The sequence below is a fragment of the Rhinopithecus bieti genome, unplaced genomic scaffold, assembly GCF_001698545.2.
Source record: "Rhinopithecus bieti isolate Rb0 unplaced genomic scaffold, ASM169854v2 scaffold_11161, whole genome shotgun sequence".
NCBI classification, from domain to species: Eukaryota; Metazoa; Chordata; class Mammalia; order Primates; family Cercopithecidae; genus Rhinopithecus; species Rhinopithecus bieti.
Genome location: NW_016806937.1, coordinates 1,463,946 through 1,483,763, shown reverse-complemented (window position 1 = coordinate 1,483,763; position 19,818 = coordinate 1,463,946). Strand labels below are relative to the sequence as shown.

Sequence of the window (19,818 nt, the reverse complement as noted above, 5' to 3'; positions counted from 1 at the left end):
CCCAGGCTGGAGTGCAGTGGCATGATCTCGGCTCACTGCAACCTCTGTCTCCTGGGTTCAAGCAATTCTCCTGTCTCAGCCTCTCACATAGCTGGGATTACAGGTGCGTGCCACCATGCCTGGCTAATTTTTTGTATTTTGGTAGAGGCGGGGTTCACCATGTTGGCCAGGCTGGTCTTGAACTCCTGACCTCAGGTGATCCGCCTGCGTCAGCCTCCCAAAGTGCTGAGATTACAGGCGTGAGCCACTGCGCCAGGCCTTGTTTTGTTTTGTTTTGTTTTTGAGACAGAGTCCTGCTCCGTCCCCCAGGCTGGAGTACAGTGGTGTGATCTCAGTTCACTGCAACCTCCGCCTCCTGGGTTCAAGTGATTCTCCTGCCTCAGCCTCCTGAGTAGCTGGGACTACAGACACCCGCCACCATGCCCAGATAATTTTTGTATTTTTACTAGAGATGGGTTACTCCATATTGGCCAAGCTGGTCTCGAACTCCTGTCCTTAACTGATCCACGCGCCTCAGGCTCCCAAAGTGCAGGAATTACAGGTTTGAGCCACCAGGCCTGGCCAGACCCTGTTTTCAGATAAGGCCACATTCCCAGGTACTAGGGGTTAGAACTTGAACATATTTTGGGGAACACATTGCAAACCACAACAAGAGATGAGAAAAAACTTCCCTTAGAGTCATTGAAGGGCACACGCCCTGCAGGAACCTGGCCTGTCTGGCTGTCAGTGTTGGCAGCTTCTGGGAAAACTGTAATAACAGGGTTTCGCTGGAGCGAGGAGTGCCTCTTGGTCAGGCATTTGTGATGAATCTTCTCTCTGATCCTGCAGGTGGTTTTAACAAAAACATCTCTTCGTTACCCAATTGTTTGGAAATTCTTTGAAGATGCAAAGGTCCTTTTTGACACTGTAGTCTTCATATATAAAAAAAAGTTCCTAATCCGAATTCTTCAGGTTTTCAGAAAAGCAAAAAAAAAAGGCCCTGTGCCCTTGAGATTTCCAGACAGTTCCCTTTGTTTATCTGCAGGACCTGTCTGGGGAGGCATGGCAGGGACCTCAGAGAGCTAGGAAGGAGGGGAGGATGTGGTTTTCCTGTGTGTGTAGGGGAGAGACACTTAGATGTTGGTGTAGACACCTCCAGAGAAACTCGGGGACAGATGAACACGTAAGCAAGAGAAAGAGACCTACAGGGCCCAGAGGTGAAGGCATAGAGTTCTGTTCCCAGATACTCACATGGCACCCTCCCTGCCCCTCCGTCACCTCCCTGGGTTTTTGCCTATCATCACCTTCCCGGTGAGATCTTTCTTGGCCCCTTATCCAGAATTGCAACCATGACCCCGTTGCCACCCCCATTCCCCTTCTCCATAGACATTTGTTAAATGTATGAACCCAGAGAGATGCCCACAGTGAGGCCTGTGTTGGGTGCCCTGTCCTGAGCAGGGTCTCTCTGGGGGGACTGGGCTGGGAGCTCAGGGACCAGGAGAAACCAGTCTGTGTGGTTCAAATACAGGAAAGAACCTTCCTTGTTCTAGGGCAGAAACCGAGGCGGCTCCCCAGGCACAGAGCCAGGCAGCACAGCCAGAAGAACGCCAGAAATTCCCACTGCTTATCCTCCAGCTTCATCTGGACGCTGCGTTCGCTGATCTGGAAACCAGGGGTGGGGCTAGAGCACAGGGCAGGGCAGGGCAGGGACGGAGGGAGCCTGGGTGCCCAGCCCAGCCTAGCTCTTGGAGCCAGCTGAAGTGTCCTCATTTTTCACGCTTCACTAAATAACTCATAGTAGCGCAGGTTCCAAGGAAGCACAGATCTGGGTTCCTGCCCTTCCCTATCCTTTTAAAATTTTTATTTATTTTTTGAGATAGGGTCTCTGTCACCCAGGCTGGAGTACAGTGGTGCGATCATAGCTCACTGCAGCCTTGACTTCCCGGGCTCCATTGATCCTCCCACCTCAGCCTCCCAAGTATCTAGGACCACAGGCACATGCCACTATGCCCAGCTAAATGTTATATTTTTGGTAGAGATGGGGTTTTCCCATGTTGCCCAGGCTGGTCTCGAACTCCTGAGCTCAAGTAATCCACCCACCTCAGCCTCCCAAAGTGCTGGGATTACAGATGTGAGCCACTGCACCCAGCCTCCTGCCCTATCATTTACCCACAGTCACCACAGGCACATCGCCTCCTGAGATTCCCTTTGGAAGATGGGGATAACAAACAGAACATTTGAGGAGGGTCTGGTGATGGAGAAATCAATGAGACGTGTCTGGCACAGAGTGGGAGGGCATTGAGGGGCTATTGTGGCCTAGGCTGTGAGTCATGGGACAGGTGATTGATAGGCGTATGATAGTGGAAACCTGAATTGGTCTTTTCTTGATTTTTGGTCCATTGCATTTTCTGACTTTCCTTTAGTTAGTTGGAAGCAGGCAACACAGTGGCAGCAGAGTCCCATAAAGAACTGGCTTTCAATGAAAAAATAATTGTTTATCCAGGACACGCCCAGTTCTCACCTGGAGAAGGGACAGAGGCGTGCTGCCTGAAGTGTTTGTTCTCCTTCAGAACACTGGCCTCCTCCCCGGCTCTGGGGGTTCGTGGCCTCTCCAGGTGTGGCTGTTGTGAGACATCTTGCCCTGGGTCCACACTGGTAAGGGCTCTGCCCCCAGCTTGGTGTGTGACAGCAGTGTGCGGCTCCGCCCTGGCTTCCTCACCTCCCTACCCTTACCTGGCCTGCTTGTGGCGGTGAAAGGAGAGTGCTGACGGGCAGCAGAGGCTGGCAGGGTGCTGTGTGTGTGGGAGAGGCGGGCAGGGTGCTGTGTGTAGGGGAGAGGCGGGCAGGTAGCTGTGTGTGGGGGGGATGGGTCCCTGGAGCTTCACCCCAGTGTGGGGAGGAGCAGTTGCTGAGCCTTGGAGAGAGGGACACTTTCCCTGGGCCTCCTACTTTGGGCTGAGCCCCTTACTTGGGTTGGGGGGCGGGGCAAGGCCAGGGGCAATTCACAGATGGACACCTGCTTCTTATTATTTTGTTAATTTAATTTTAATTTTACTTAATTTTAATTTTATTTATTTTAGTTTATTTTGAGAGTCTTGCTGTTGCTCAGGCTGGAGTACAGTGGCACAGTCATGGCTCACTGTAGCCTCAACCTCCCAGGTTCAAGCGGTCCTCCCCTCTCAGCCTCCCGAGTAGCTGAGACCACAGGCACACCACCACCACACCTGGCTAATTTTTAAATTATTTGGTAGAGATGGGCTCCCTGTATATTGCCCAGGATGGGGTTTTGAACACCTGGGCTCAAGCAATCCTCCTACCTTGGCCTCCCCAAATGCTGGGATTACAGGCATGAGCCACCACACCCAGCCCCCCCGCTTCCTCTTTTTTTTTTTTTTTTTTTTTTTTTTTTTTTTTTTTTTTTGAGACGGAGTCTTGCTCTGTCGCCCAGGCTGGAGTGCAGTGGCCGGATCTCAGCTCACTGCAAGCTCCGCCTCCCGGGTTCACGCCATTCTCCTGCCTCAGCCTCCTTTTGAGACGGAGTCTTGCTTGACGCCCAGGCTGGAGTGCTGGAGCGCAGTGGCACGATCTCGGCTGACTGCAAGCTCCGCCTCCCGGGTTCACGCCATTCTCCTGGTTCAGCCACCCGAGTAGCTGGGACTACAGGCGCCTGCCACCTCGCCCGGCTAATTTTTTGTGTTTTTAGTAGAGATGGGGTTTCACCGTGTTAGCCAGGATGGTCTTGATCTCCTGACCTCGTGATCCGCCTGTCTCAGCCTCCCAAAGTGCTGGGATTACAGGCGTGAGACACCGCGCCTGGCCATCCGGCTTCCTCTTTTAATACACAGCACCTGTGCAGAGTTCTGATCTCTGTCACGGATGAATAGGATTGTTAGCTCCTAAGCACATTGTGTATTTCGCGTATATTATGTGTCAGGCACTGTTGGGCACTGAAGATATAGCAATGAACAAAACCCAGAATCTTCCTCGGAGAGCAGGGAAGGTACTCGGTCAGTGTCACACAGCCACACGGCTTTTGAATTCCAAGCTCCAGACCCCACCTGCCACTTCCCCATTGGGCCACACCCTTCCTGAGCCAGACCCTTGGGGGATGGGGAGGAGGTGGAGGAAGGAGGGTTGTGAGGGCTGAGGGCTCCCTGGGCCAGCTCAGCTACAGGCGCGCCCCAGTCTTGTCCCTGGCTTCTGCAGGGATCCATGCAGGAGCTTCCCTTCTGGTCCTCAGCGAGGGTGCTTTTGGGTGGGGTGCCTGGCAGGCACCCCAGCTCTAGCTGTGCTCTGGGCCTGGGGCCCTCAGGTCCTCTAGGGGCTGGCGGCACCCCTCAGCTCCTGGAAGCAGCCAGGACTTTCTGTCTCCAAAGCCTAGCAGCCAGAGGAGGGCCCTGCTCCGGAACCGCTTCTCTGATCCCACTGACTTGGCCTTGGGCTGGTGGCAAGGTCACTCCGCAGCCTTGGTACCATGTACCTGGGTGCTGACCAGGGGAAAAAGAGGACACTTCTGTGTGGCTTCATTGGCAATGGAGCCTTTCTCCAAAGCTAGACCCTTGTGTCCTCTCTGTGGCCAGGGATCCCAGAGAGTGCCCTCATGGAAAAGTGGGGGTGGGTAGGAGGGACTGGGGAGGCCCAGGATGGCCACATCCGAGGTGCCTCTGGGGGGCCTCCAGGAGCTCCCCGGGCCCTGCCCCTGCTGGCCCTTTGCTGGCCCGCACCAGAGACAGTCTGCATGGTGAGTCGACAAACCTGCCTACAGAGAATTCTCTGTGGCTGTGAGGACTGGGGCCTGTGCAGTCTACCTTGGACTTGTGGAATAATAATAAAAAAAACACTTCTGTTGCAGTCATTTATGTACATGAACTTGTGGGTCCTCACAGTAGTTCTACGAGGTAGGAATGATCATTATACTCATTTGATAAGCAAGGGTGATTATACACTTGCCCAAGGCCACACAACTGGTAAGGAGAGCCGGGATTGAAGCCAGGCAGCTGGGCTCCAGAGTCCATGCTGTTAGCCACTACCCATGCTCTGCTGGGATGGTCGGGCCCATCCTGCCACGTGGGAACGGCATGACAGGTAGGCCCCTTGGCTTCCTGGAGGCCCAGTTTCACCTGTGAGATGGCAATACCAGTATAGAAGGGCATCTGGGAGAGCCAGAGACGTGGGGTGTCAGGCAGAGGCCCTTGTGATGTTCTCTGCTGGGCCCAGCTGGGAGGGAGGACACAGGGCTGTTGTCTTCCTGCCTCTGGGACTGTGGTGACTTGAACTTTCTTTCAGCAGCTTTTACTGAGCCCCTGGCAGGGCCTAGGTCCTGTGCTGGGTGTGGGGACGCAGCTGTGAGACAGCCACGGCCGTTCCCTCGTGGAGCTCGCAGTCTGGGGCAGGGAACAATTGTGGCCCTGGATGGTGGGTGCCTGGGGGGCCCTGTGAGCACTGACAAGGGCTCTGGGATGCAGGCTGGAGGTGTAGGGGTGTCCTGGAGCACCTGACATCTCAGCTGAGACCTGGAAGAGGAGTGTGAGTACAGGTCAGGGCCCCAGTACAGTGGTGTACCGCATGAGCCAAATCAACATTCCTTTTTTGAATTTTTTCTGTTTTTGAGACAATTTCACTCTGTCTCTGAGGTTGGCTTGTGGTGGCATGATCATGGCTCACTGCAGCTTCTAACTCCTGGGCCCATGTGATCCTCCACTTCAGCCTCCTGAGTAGTTGGGACCACAGGTGCACACCGCCATACCTGGCTATTATTTATTTATTTGAAATGGATTTTCGCTTTTGTCACCCAGGCTGGAGTGCAGTGGCGTGATCTCAGCTCACTGCAACCTCTGCCTCCCAGGTTCAAGCAATTCTCCTGCCTCAGCCTCCCAAGCAGCTGGGATAACAGGCACGCACCACCACGCCCGGCTAATTTTTGTATTTTTAGTAGAGACAGGCTTTCACCATGTTGGCCAGGCTGGTCTCGAACTCCTGACCTCAGGTGATCCGCCCACCTCAGCCTCCCAAAATGCTGGGATTACAGGTATGAGCCACTGCACCCGGCCTTAATTTTTCTGTAGAGATGGGGACTTGTTCTGTTGCCCAGGCTGGTCTTGAATTCCTGGCCTCCAGCGATTATCACACCGTGGGTTCCCAAAGTGCTGACATTACAGGCATGAGCCACTGTGCCTGGCCAATATTTCTTAGCTAGATGAGAAATGAAACCGCATCTCTGGCCGACCCTGCCCTGTCTGACCCTCCTAGGTGCTGGGGCTGCTGGTGTGGGCGCTGATTGCGGACACCCCGTACCACCTGTACCCGGCCTATGGCTGGGTGATGTTCGTCGCTGTCTTCCTCTGGCTGGTGACAATCATCCTCTTCATTCTCTACCTGTTTCAGCTGCACATGAAGTTGTACATGGTGCCCTGGCCACTGGTGGTGAGTCTGGGTGGGGGTACTGGAAGTGGCTATGACAGGACGTGACTTTCCCTAAAAGAAGTGGCAGGGTATAGGGGGTCTCCTGACATCCTCACTGATCTAAGCTGGTCTGCAGAGCCAGGGGTGGAGGTAAGGATTGATGGTTCAGGGGTCCAGTTTTTCTATTTTTCCTTCAAAACAGTGTCTCACTATGTACAGACTGGAGTGCAGTGGCTTGATAATGACTCACTGCAGTCTTGAAGCCCTGAGCTCAGGTGATCCTCCCATCTCAGCCTCCCCAGTAGCTAGGACTATAGGCACGTGCCACCATGCCCTGCTAATTTTTTTTTTTTTTTTTTGTAGAGGAGGGGGTCTCACTTTAGGCTGGTCTTGAACTCCTGGGCCCAAGCAGGTCTCCCACTTTGGCCTCCCAAAGTTCTGGGAGTACAGGAGTGAGCCACCATGCCCAGCCTAGGTGTACGGTTTTTTGGGGAACCATGAGCCAGGAAGGACACAGGCTTGACTTTGTCCCAGGAGGAGAGTAGAAGTGAGGGGCTGTTGAGTAGATTTATAAGAGGCCATTTGGAATCTTAAAAATATTTTTCCCGGCTGGGTGTGGTGGCTCACACCTGTAATCCCAGTACTTTGGGAGGCTGAGGCGGGTGGATCACCTGAGGTTAGGAGTTTGAGACCAGCCTGACCAATATGGTGAAACCCCATCTCTACAAAAAATACAAAAATTAGCCAGCTGTGGTGGTGCACCCCTCTAGTCCCAGCTACTCAGGTGGCTGAGACAGGAGAATTGCTTGAACCCAGGAGGCAGAGGTTGCAGTGAGCTGAGATCGCGCCATTGTACTCCAGCCTGGGTGACAGAGCAAGACTCCACCTCCAAAAAAAAAAAATTTTCCTTCTCCGGGTGGTCAGAATTTGTGCCTGTGTTGTGTGGGTTTGTGAGATTCTAGCGGGCCCAGGCAGGCAGCCCTGTGGCTGGAGGCTGGGGGCAAGCTGTCAGATGTTGCCTAGGCCAGGGCCTCAAGTGTGCAGGACAAGCTCGGGCACCCGGCTGCTTGCAGGTGAGGCTCTGAGGCCTGGGAGAGGCTGGTCTCCCCAGGTTTGCCCCAGGACAGTCTTCCCAGGACACAAGGCTGAGAGCGGTCATGGGAAGTACCCTGGCCAGACACACAGAAAGCTGCTGGTTTTTTTTTTTCCTCTGACCCGGAAAACCCCTGCAGCTGGGGTCTGAGGCTTTCAGTGAGAAGAGAGGCGAGAAAGGCACATGATTGTAAGACAAGCAAGGCTGGGACTAGGCAGCATTGTTTGGAATTCAATGACTTTTTAAACCGAGGAAACGTGAGTCATCCTCAAGACAGAATGGGTTTGTTAGATCTTGACGTCCCTGGCAGAAACAGGCAGCGTTTGCAGGGGTCGCTGGGCTTGCAGGGAAGATTTTGCAGCAAGGAGGCGGCACCCTGATTTCCGGGCTCAGGGTCCACCCCTCCCTCATGTCCCAGGAGCCTCTAACAGAGAAATCTTGGAGATAAAAGCCTGTGTGTCTCTTAGGTGCGGATCTGGGGCTCCAGCCGTGGCTGTTAATGGAAGGAGGCTCCTTTCTGCCACGATGGCAGGGCATTGCTTCTTGTGCTTCTGGACCCTCAACGAATGGGGCAGAGAGGGCTTAATTGCATCTAGAGAAGGCTGGATTAGCATGGCCAATTTGGGATTTTCTGGCATGGGGGCTGCAGACCCCTACAGGATCCAGGCAAGATATGTGAGTGAATTGGGTCAGGAGGGACCCTGGAGAAGCCAGCATCCATCTGCCCAGCGTAAGCTGCCTCTACTCACTTCATCTGTTGCTAGTGGGAGTGCAACCCCCTTGGCGCAGAATCTTTTGATATCTTAAGATTTCTTTTTTTTTTTTTTAGACAGAGTCTCACTCACTCTGTCGCTCAGGCTGGAGTGCAGTGGCGTAATCTTAGCTCACTGCAACCTCTGCCTCCTGGGTTCAAGTGATTCTCCCGCCTCAGCCTCCTGTGTTGCTGGGATTACAGGCATTCACCACCACTCTTGGCTAATTTTTGTGTTTTTATTGGAGACGAGGTTTCACCATGTTGGCCAGGCTGGTCTCTAACTCCTGACCTCAAGTGATCTGCCTGCCTTCGGCCTCCCAAAGTGCTGGGATTACGGGCATGAGGCACTGCACCTGGCCAAGATTTTTTTAATACGAAATTTTTACATGAAGTTTTCAGGTTTTCATGAAATCTAATTTTATAATGTTGGTAATTTTTAAAAGGTATATTGGACAAACTGAATGAATGTTTGAGGGCCATGCGTTTGAAGACTGTAAATGGGCTCCTGGGGCCAAGCGTTTGAGATGAGGGATTGGGGCCTGGTTGTCAGCAGAGGGAGGGCCCCTTCCTGCCAGTCTGGTTCTGTATCCAGCTGGGAATATCTGGTCCTCCTGGTCCTCCTGGTTCTGACCCTGGCATTTGCTTAGAGCCTCGAGCTTAGGATGTGGCCAAAAGGTAGACAAAGATTCTTCCCCCTGGAGGCAGAGAGGGATGTGAGGCCCAGCCCCAGGACTGGCCACAGAGCCAAACCTTGCAGTGGTACCAGGGATGGCCTGGGCTTGGCCCTGGGCCACACTTGGAGGAGTGGCCTGTGTTTCTTTAGCTGGTACAAAGAGATGGGTAATGGACTGGCCTCTTTCTGTGAGGAATGGGTTTGGCACGGCCCCTACCCCATCACTGAGGCCTTCCTGTCATTCCCCTTCCCCAGCCTCAGGTGTATTCATGCTCCCTGCTTAGCAGGCTTCCTGGGGACCAGGGCTTGATAGGCTGACCCCTGGAAACCACGGCCTCTTGAGGCCCTGTTGGTGGGAAAGACCCAGGTGTTTGCGTCCCCTTCCAGTGGCTACTCAAGGGGTGTGCCAGTGGGAACAAAGAGGCCCCAACTGTTGGTCTCCTGTGTGTCTTTTTTTTGAGACAGGATCTCACTCTGTCACCCAGGCTGGAGTGCAGTGGTGTGATCATGGCTCACTGCAGCCTCCAACTCGTGGCACCAGGTGACCCTCCCATCTCAGCCTCCCAAGGAGCTGAGATCACATGCGTGCGCCACCATGCCTGGCTACCTTTTTTATTTTTTGTGGAGATGGGGCCTACCTATGTTCCCCAGGCTGGTCTCTAACTCCTGGGCTCAAGCGATCCTTCCACTTCAGCCTCCCAAAGTGCTGGAATGACAGGTGTGATTCCACCATGCCCAGCCTCTCTTTGTGTCTTAAGCCTTTTCTCTCCCCACTCCCTACCCCCATGTCCTGCAGTTAATGATCTTTAACATCAGCGCCACCGTTCTCTACATCACCGCCTTCATTGCCTGCTCTGCAGCAGTTGACCTGACATCCCTGAGGGGCACCCGGCCGTATAACCAGCGTGCGGCTGCTTCGGTGAGTCTGCTTCCCAGGCTCCCTCGGTGGTCTGCAGGGTCTCGGCCCCAGGACTCACGCTGCTTGCTTGGTCTGAGGCCAGGCACCTGTCAGCTCCTGAGAAATTGTCACCTGAGTGCTCAGTGGGTCTCAGAGGGGAGCTGGGCTGCCTCCAGGCTTCCATAATTAACAGTGGGGAGTGATGTGTGGTGGGCAATGGAAGTTTTGGGTTAACTATTTTTTTTTTTTTTTGAGATGGAGTCTCGCTCTGTTGCCCAGGCTGGAGTGCAGTGACGCGATCTTGGCTCATTGCAACCTCTGCCTCTTGGGTTTAAGTGATTCTCCTGACTCAGCCTCCCAAGTAGCTGGGACTACAGGTGTATGCTGCCACACCAGCTATTTTTTTTTTTTTGAGATGGAGTCTCACGCCCGGCTAATTTTTGTATTTGTAGTAGAGATGGGGTTTCACCACGTTGGCCAGGCTGGTCTTTCGAACTCCTGACCTCAGGTGATCCAAATGCCTCGGCCTCTTAAAGTGCTGGGATTATAGGTGTGAGCTACCACACCCCGCCTGGGTTAACTATGGAACCTTGTTGTAAATCAACTGTGCCACACTGACTTAGGGTCACGTGCCCCCTTGGCGAATGTGAAAAACTGGATGCTCTCCCACTGACAAGTGCACGTGCAAAAACCTTTTGGTTTAAACCATTCTGGGAGATTCATAGGCTCTCCCGTGAAACCCAGACTCCAGGCCCACATCAGGTGGCCAGTGAAGTGGCTGCAGTCCCCTCCACGCCTGTCACCCTTCACACCACCAGGCCCTGCACACCATCTCCTCCCAAGATCCTGCGGCACCCACAGTGAGGGAGAGGAAGGGACTACCAGTCCCTTTTGACAGACAGGAGGCTCCCGCTCAGAGAGGTTGGACTCCGGGCCTGGAGCCACGGCCAAGCCCAGGGGAGGGCAGGGCCTCGATGGGCACTCATTTGGTTCCTTACTCTTCCTGATGAGGGCAGTTTTGAAATCAGCAAATTCAGTGATGGGGACAGAGACAGGGAGCTTCTGAATGTGGCTGCGGGTGTTAGTATAGAGGTGTGAACTGGTTCTAGAAAAATTCCTAGGGTGGCCTTTGAATGTTGTCTTTTTAGAACTAAATCCTTGTGAGATGTCCCCTCTGTCACTCTTATCTTGTCCTTCATTGTCCTTGTCACAATCTGATAGGCCCCGCCTGTGGTTCTTAGCTGTTTCCCGTGCTTAGAAGGTAATGTTGGCATCCCAGGACCCTGGTGCTCATCAGCTCCATGATAAACAGCTGTGAAATGCATCTGGCTGAGTGTGAGATGGTGCAGCTGCCAAAACCCCTCCTGCCTGGCCTGAGATCTGGTTGGAGCTTGTGTCACTGTTACCCTCTTGGTCCTTACACCCTTCTTGCCTCTCTTTCAGTTCTTTGCATGTTTGGTGATGATCGCCTATGGAGTGAGTGCCTTCTTCAGCTACCAGGCCTGGCGAGGAGTAGGCAGCAATGCAGCCACCAGTCAAATGGCTGGTGGCTATGCCTAAACCACTTGTGCCACGGCCCTCTCTGGGGCTGAAGCCGCTGCTGGGTCACAGAGCAGGGTCACCCTGCAAGCCCGAAGCTGGGGAGCCCTGCACCAAGTCAACCCAAGAGCGACTGCACTTGCTCCTCTCTGCCCATCAGACACAAGCTCTCATAGCGCTAAGGAAGCAGGCCCAGGCTGGCAGGCATCTGGGCTTACAGGAGGCCAACCACTAAGACCTCCTCTCCATCCCCCTTATTCAGTGGAAGGTGACGGGGGATCTGAGGCTGTGTCTCTGTCTTGTCTTTAGAGGACTTCAGCGTCCAAGACTGGGGCCTACCCTTCTCACCAGCACTAAATGCACTAACAAGGACTCCTGACCTGCAGCCCCAGACCCACCGTAGTATAAGCCTAACAAGCAACATGTAGCATCTTAGTCTTCGTTCCAGGAGAGCTGAGCAAGCTTATGAAACCACTCTCCTTCCTTTAAACACTGTTCCAACCGACCTCTCCCTGGAGCCAACCTGTAAAAAGTGGGTTATGATTGTTGACAGCATGGTCTTCCCTCCCTGCATTTTAGACATACCAGTTACTGGAAACAAATCAGTTTTAAGTGACTTCTCAATGCTGAAAAGCCTGTCCAGGTTTCCTTCACTTTCCCAAGCCTCTCTCTGTAATACTGCCTTTGGGCGAAGCTAACATTAGTGCTGACTGTCTCCCTGACCCTGCTGACTAGGCACACGGGACGCGAAGGAGGGAGGGAAGTGAGGCCTTGCCTGGCAAGTTGTCATGTGGTTGGTGGTGACTGTTTTATTTTTTTTTTTAATAAAAAGATAAGAGAAGTTATTTGGACAAGATGTTGGGGAATCACTTTTGCAGGTGCTTGTAACCTCCAGGAGACCTCAGCTTGACTGTAGAAGATGCCTGCTGCAGGGCAGTTCACGTTCCGGAGTCGTTCAGCACCACCTGCCAACTCTTTGACCAAGGAAAGCTGCTTTTACTTCCTGCTTGCTGGGTCTAGAACAGTCCTGGTTTATGCTGTTTGTGCTGGCATAAGTAGAATAGCACGGCCTTTTATTCTCACAAGTGATTCAATTTGACAATAACTTAGTCACCCTTGCTTTGAGCAGGTTAGGTGAGCTTACTAAATGAAAGATTTCAATAATATCACCTACCTTGAAGGTCTGTGAAGCTTGGAGGTCATATAATCAAGGTGGCTGGCCATGCTGCCTACTCAGAGCTGGTAGAGACAGCAGAGGAAAGCAGCTGAGTACTCCTGAGCTTATTTTTCCAAGACCACAGAGCAACGTTCTCTGAACAATAAGATAAAAGCATTTCTAGGCACCCTCTGTACCCTTTTTATTTGTTATTTTATTTTATTTTTTGGAGATGGAATCTCACTCTAGCGCCCAGGCTGGAGTGCAATAGCACAATCTTGGCTCACTGCAACCTCCCCCTCCTGGGTTCAAGCGATTCTCCCACCTCAGCCTCCCAAGTAGCTGCGATTACAAGCATGCACCACCATGCCTGGCTAATTTTTGTATTTTTAGTAGAGACAGGGTTTCACCATGTTGGCCAGGCTAGTCTTAACTCCTGACCTCAGGTGATCTACCCACTTGGGCTTGTCAAAGTGCTGGGATTACAGGCATGAGCCACCGCCCCAGCCTCTGGTCCCTTTTTAAAAGTTGGGAATTAAAATGTAACTAAGTTCAAACAGTTGCAGATGAGCTACTCTGTTACTCAGGGATGGGAGATTAAATCCAGTACCTATGTCCCAGTCCACCTGGGACAAGCCCAGTTTGTGCTGTTGTTATCCTGGTATAATTTCTTTTTTTTTTTTTTTTTGGAGATGGAGTCTCGCTCTGTCACCCAGACTGGAGTGCAGTGGCATGATCTCAGCTCAATGCAACCTCTGCCTCCTGGGTTCAAGCGATTCTTCTGCCTCAGCCTCCTGAGTAGCTGAGACTACAGGTGAGCGCCACCACGCCCAGCTGATTTTTTGCATTTTTAGTAGAGATGGGGTTTCACCATGTTAGCCAGGATGGTCTCAATCTCCTGACCTCGTGATCCACCCGCCTCAGCCTACCAAAGTGCTGGGATTACAGACATGAGCCACCACCGCACCCGGCCAATTTTTTTTTTTTTAAGGGATAGGGTCTTGCCCTGTTGCCCAGGTTGGAGTACAGTGCCACAACCACAGCTCACTGCAGCCTTGACTGCCCAGGCTTAAGCAATCCTCCCACCTCAGCCTCCTCAGTAGCTTGGACTGCAGGTGCATGCCACCATGCCCAGCTAATTTTTTTTTTTTTTTTTTTTTTGAGACGGAGTCTCGCTTTGACACCTAGGCTGGAGTGCAGTGGTGTGATCTTGGCTCACTGCAACCTCTGCCTCCCGGGTTCAAGCGATTCTCCTGCCTCAGCCTCCCGAGTAGCTGGGACTACAGGTGCGTGCCACCACACTCGGCTAATTTTTTGTGTTTTTAGTAGAGATGGGGTTTCACTGTGTTAGCCAGGATGGTCTCAATCTCCTGACCTCGTGATCCGGCCGCCTCGGCCTCCCAAAGTGCTGGGATTACAGGCGTGAGCCACCGCGCCCGGCTGATTTTTTTTTGTAGACACTGGGTCTCGCTATATTGCTCAGGCTTGTCGTAAAACTCCCAGCTTCAAGTGATCCTCCCGCCTCAGCCTCCCAAAGTGCTGAGATACCACACCTGGCCCTGGTATAAATATTAATACCATCACTTTTTACTCTCAAGTCTCTCCGAGTTTGAATAATAAATTAGTCCTTCCAGGAGTAAGTTATAAGAGTTTGGTTTTAAGGAAGGACAGTGCACTTAAATGCAAAACAAAATCGCAGGCAAGTTGGAGAGCTCACCCCTCTTATGTTTCCGACATGAATCAAAAAGCCTGTTTCAGGGGAACATTAAAGGCGCTCAGTCAATGCTAAGGCTCAGCAGTTTGCGTGACTATTGCTTCTCATTGGGGAGGAGTCCTAAGCAAGAGGACTGGGGCTTCCTCACCCCAGGCCAGGTGGGAGCCCCATCAAAGGTGGCACCTGACATCACAGTCTAAGTGTCTGTGGATGGAGAGACAGGCTGCCAGTTTATTTTAAGATAAATCAGAACTTCTACTTATAATATTAAGTGACAACAGACTTGCCTCCTTTTTACTGAGCAGAAAGGGTGAAAAACCAGCCAGGCATGGTGGCTCACACCTGTGATCCCAGCACTTTGGGAGGCGGGTGGATTACCTGAGGTCAGGAGTTCAAGACCAGCCTGACCAACATGGTGAAACCCTGTCTCTACTAAAAATACAAAAATTAGCTGGGCTTGGTGGTGGACACCTATAATCCCAGCTGCTTGGGAGGCTGAAGCAGCAGAATCACTGGAACTCGGGAGGCGAGTATTGCAGTGAGCCAAGATTGCACCATTGCACTCCAGCTTGGGCAACAAAAACAAAACTCCATCCCCCCCCAAAAAAAAGAAAAAAAAAAAAAGGGTGAAAAATCAATTTGCCTTTATTGTCGTTTTTTCATCATTTAATCTCTGGTCTTGTCCACTGGCCTTTTCTCAAGCAGGCAGGCTGGTCCACAGGTCTTAGCAAGTGCCCCCAACCTGCCTGGGCTGAGGTGGACAGTCTCATTTATAGACAAAGCAAGGGAAAAAACAAGCCCAGGAGAGGTGGTATTTTGAAAAGCTGGCTCTGAGAGTGATTTTAAAGGGCCAAAGTGGGCTGGTGCGAGTGCAGTGGTGTTTATAACTAATAGATCACAACCAGTGGCAGATTTCTTTGTTCTTTCTCTACTCCCATTGCTTTACTTGACTAGCCGCACCCCCCTCCCCCGCCAAAAAAAAAGACCAAAGCAATAATAACCTGATGGCAGTAGCTACGTTCAAGAAAGAGTACGACTCATTGAGAATGGTGGTTCTTGCAAAACACCTCAAATTTTACTCATGGTACAAAAGTATTTAATAAGTGACACATCAGTACAGAAAAACAGAGCTTAGGTAAAGCTTATAGCTTGTCCTTTAAAACCAGAATGGCCAAGTGAAAAGTCTGTACAGATTATTTTTACTATTAAAAAAATCAAAGGGACACACTGGGAATTGAACTACTATGCTTTTTCTTCATTCTAGAGATGACATATATGTTTTCCGATAAGTAATCTACCACACATTGCACTAAACCAAAGCATACAAACAGCCAGTAAAGCTGTGCCCTACCTGCTACTCATGCTGGGCTGGACAGTGGAACACCATCTTAGTAAGAGATATATTGACAGGAAGAAACTGCAGAGTCCCTACCTAACCCAGAGAACCTTACAAACTGGTTTATACAGAAAGGATTTTCAGCAAACATACTAACATGCTATAAGAATGTTTTAGTCTATTTCTAGCACACAGCATACATTCATAGGTGCCCAGTAAAATAGGAACGAATGCCAATGTAGAAAGCATTTTTGCCTTCACAGTACTAACACCTAAAAAGCACACAGCATATAATACTTTGATCTTTAAGTGGATAATCATGGAAGTTCCAAGATCACATCCACTAGGTTAGCCTGAGTATTCATCTATAAAAATATATTTTTTTCCCAAAAATAATGCTAAAAGAGACATCTAGAAACAGTGGGACTACATCAGGACCAGAAGACAGTGACACAAGGACTGCAAATGTTAAGACTAGGAGTAGCTTTTCATATGGAGCTTTTATGTAGAGGATATCTCTTTCTGTTGATTCCTACAGCCAAGACAAGATATGATCACAGGAGATTCCGAAATCTCAAGCCGGGCTTGAGTAACACCCTAGATAAAAATCAGGAACCCCACTGCAGCTGAAGTATTGAAACTGTGACCCATGTGAAAAAGAGGTGCAAGTGCACAAAGATTCATGTAGAGGCTGCTGGAACACAGGGTGGTGGCAGTGGGTTAGTTCACACTTACACACCAGCAGGTATGCTGGGGAAGGACCCCCCAGGTGGAGTGCTTGACATGGGCTCGCTCCAGAGGCGTCTGACCCAGAAGCTCCTGAGAGAGGTGTCTACTTGAGGAGGGGAGGAGTACTATGGTTAATGAATACAAGAGGTGTTTCAGGAGAAATAGGTCCAGGAGGGTTAGGTCTTTTTGGTTTTGACCTATCAATACTTAACATAAATGAGTTACATAACAGAGTCAGTCTTTCCAAGATGTGTTCTGTCATCATGAGCTGGGCCTATTGGGCTGGTGACATCCAGAATGATCCCATTCATTGGCTGGAGGTAGGACCTAGTGCCGCAGATTGTTCTGGGAAGCTGACACAGAAGATGATTTGCACAACGAAGTCACCACTAAGCCACTGCTTAAGTCCAGTCCTCGGCCTTCTTTTTCCTATATGAGAAAACAACCAAAAGGAAGGACTAGAAAGAGCCCTGGCTTGGAATCTTGCCTCTGATATGGCGAAGGCAGAGCTGAAGGTGGGAACGTGGACCTCCAGAGTACATAGGAAGGGAACACAGGTTATTGGTTATTCTGCATTTCTGCTCAATACTGGCCTGCCCTAGTCTTAATTTTTTTTTATTATTATTTTTAAAGAGGTAGGGTCTTGCTCTGTCACCCAGGCTGGAACATAGTGGCTTGATCATAGCTAACTGCTGCCTGGAATTCCTGTGCTCAAATGGTCTTCCTGCCTCAGCCTCCTGAGTAGCTAGGACTACAGGTGTGCACCACTACAGCTGGCTAACTTTTTTATTTTTGTAGAGACAGGGTCTTGGTATGTCACTTAGGCTGGTCTTGAACTCCTGGGCTTGAGTGATTCTCCTGCCTTGGCCTCCCAAAGTGCTGGAATTATAAGTATGAGCCACTGTGTCCAGCCTGGCCCTGGTCATTCTTAAAGTGCACTCTTAAAATGTACCTCCCTTCACTGGAAAACATTTTTCTTTCTTTCTTTTTTTAGATAGGGGTCTTGCTATGTTGCCCAGGCTGAAGTGCAGTGGCTATTCACAGGCATCACTGCTGTGCAACACAGCCCCAAACTCCTAGGCTCAAGTGACTCTCCTGCCTCAGCCTTCCAAGTAGCTGGGACTACAGGCATGCACCACCATACCCAACACCATTTCTTTTTCTTTTTTTTTGACACAAGGTCTGACTCTGTCACCCAGGCTGGACGCAGCGGGGCAATCACAGCTCACGGCAGTCTCAACCTTCTGGGCTCAAGCGGTCCTGCCACCCAGCCCCCCAAGTAGCTGACTGGGACTACAGGTGCACACCAGCACACCAAGCTAATTTTTGTATTTTTCATAGAGATAGGGTTTTGCCATGTTTCCTTGGCTGGTCTCAAACTCCTGAGCTCAAGCCATCTGCCTGCCTCAGCTTCCCAAAGTGCTGGGATTATAGGTGTGAGTTACCATATCCAGTCTCCTATTTTTCTTATAAAGAGCTTGCATTGTAAGAAAAGCAAGGCAGGGCCAGGTGCAGTGGCTCATGCCTGTAATCCCAACACTTTGGGAGGCCAAGGCGGACCATGCTTCAGGAGTTTTGAGACCAGCCTGGCCAACCTGGTGACACCCTATCTCTACTAAAAATACAAAAATTAGCTGGGCGTGGTGGCAGGTGCCTGTAGTACCAGCTACTCGGGAGGCTGAGGCAGGAGAATCGCTTGAACCTGGGAGGCAGAGGTTCCAGTGAGCCAAGATCGTGCCACTGCACTCCAGCCTGGGTGACAATAGCAAAACTCTGTCTCAAAGAAAAAAAAGAAAGGCAAGGCAGAATGAGACCTGAGACCTGCTTTTTGGGTTCTGTCCTTCTGATTAGGAATTCTAAGATGGTACCTGGGGCTTCGTTCATGAAAACATGAGAAGGTCCCAGCCACAGTAGAATAGCAACTCACTCTTCTGATGCCTCATCAGCTGCTGGACTGATACTGGCCAGTTTGAAGGGAGAATGATGGGGGAAGCGTGGGAGGTTTGTGTTCGGTATTTCTACCTGGAACTTTCTAAGTGGCTCAAAGTGGCTAAATAAATAGGCAGTAGTAACTTACTGCTCTGTAGTCCAAAAACATTTCTTTAAAAGCCAGAAAATCTGTGAAAGTGAGCAGCATGTCGAATATGTCACCAGCCACTTCATCCTTATGGTGCCTGCAAATGGAACAGATGGCTGTTTCGTGAATGAATGATGAGACAGTCCTCAAGATTGCTTTTGTTTTTCTTTCCCTCACCCCAGCCCCACCCCCTGCATTTTTTTTTTTTTAAGAGACTGGGTCTTGCTGTGTCACCTAGGCAGGAGTACAGGGGTGCAATTATAGCTCACTGTAGCCTTGAACCCCTGGGCTCAAGGGATCCTGCAGTCTCAGCCTCCTGAGTAGCTAGGCCGACAGGTATGCAACGCCACACCTAACTAATTTATTTTTTGTAGAGTTGGGGCCTCACTATGTTGCCCAGGCTGGTCTTGAACTCCTGGGCTCAAGTGATCCTCCTCCCTTGGCCTCCCAAAGCACTGAGAATACAAGTGTGAGCCACTGCCTGGTCTTTTCAAGATTTCATTAAAAGGTTTGATGGGACCTAACCACCAAGGGCATGCACAGGAAAACAAACAAAACAAGAAGGTCTTTTGGTCAGCCTAGGGAAGGAAGAAAGTGAGAAAACAAAACACAAAAATCAGTCAAGCTCAACTCACTGTAATGTTGTGGTGAAAGCTGCCATGTTGAACCCAGGAATCCGCTGCAGCAGCTGTTCTTCAATATATTTTTCTACCAAAGAAATCTGCAACAGTGGAAAGGATTTTGGTGAGACCACACTTTGGGAAAACAAGACTTCTTTTCAGAAAGCCTGCCCTCCAGCCCTTCCTAAACATTTCCTGAGGTCTGTGTGCCACAACCTACACTGAGTGCCAAGGATACCAAAGAGGACCAAAACACAGCTCCTGTCCTGGAGAACTCAGCCTGGTGTGGAAGAGAAGCATTAGCTGATAATGATGCTGTAGCAGGGTGAATGCTCTGACACAGGTGGAGACAGTGAGTAGCACAGTGCCCACACCCACAACCCAGTGCAGGATGCAATAAATGGAGGCTTTGCCTCCTAGGTAGAGGGCATCTGTGTAAACAGAACATATGGACATGGAGGCAGTCACAGGTTCCTTCTGGGCAGGTTTGTTTATGTCATGCTTCTGTGTTAAGAAAATAAAGTCTTGGAGGCTGAAATGGATTCTTAGATGACAGAATCCGGGCCGGGCGTGGTGGCTCAAGCCTGTAATCCCAGCACTTTGGGAGGCCGAGACAGGCGGATCACAAGGTCAGGAGTTCAAGACCATCCTGGCTAACACGGTGAAACCCCGTCTCTACTAAAAAATACAAAAAGCTAGCCGGGCGAGGTGGCGGGCGCCTGTAGTCCCAGCTACTCGGGAGGCTGAGGCAGGAGAATGGCGTAAACCCAGGAGGCAGAGCTTGCAGTGAGCTGAGATCTCACCACTGCACTCCAGCCCGGGCGACAGAGCGAGACTCCGTCTCAAAA

General features: G+C 51.0%; 2 protein-coding genes across 2 annotated transcripts in view; one reads left to right on the top strand and one right to left on the bottom strand.

The window, feature by feature from the left end:
- Nucleotides 1-12,189, top strand: part of PLLP (plasmolipin) — a 28,501-nt gene extending 16,312 nt beyond the window's left edge. Inside the window, exons 2-4 of the mRNA XM_017878844.1 lie at nt 6,229-6,402; nt 9,698-9,820; nt 11,243-12,189. Coding sequence (XP_017734333.1) covers nt 6,229-6,402; nt 9,698-9,820; nt 11,243-11,359 — 414 coding nt within the window. The 3' untranslated portion in view covers nt 11,360-12,189. The remainder of the gene's footprint in view (nt 1-6,228; nt 6,403-9,697; nt 9,821-11,242) is intronic.
- Nucleotides 12,190-15,248: 3,059 nt separating this feature from the next.
- Nucleotides 15,249-19,818, bottom strand: part of ARL2BP (ARF like GTPase 2 binding protein) — a 9,105-nt gene continuing 4,535 nt past the window's right edge. Inside the window, exons 4-6 of the mRNA XM_017878843.1 lie at nt 18,986-19,071; nt 18,351-18,447; nt 15,249-16,702 (exon numbers count right to left, since the gene is read on the bottom strand). Of these exons, the coding sequence (XP_017734332.1) occupies nt 16,601-16,702; nt 18,351-18,447; nt 18,986-19,071 (285 nt within the window). The 3' untranslated portion in view covers nt 15,249-16,600. The remainder of the gene's footprint in view (nt 16,703-18,350; nt 18,448-18,985; nt 19,072-19,818) is intronic.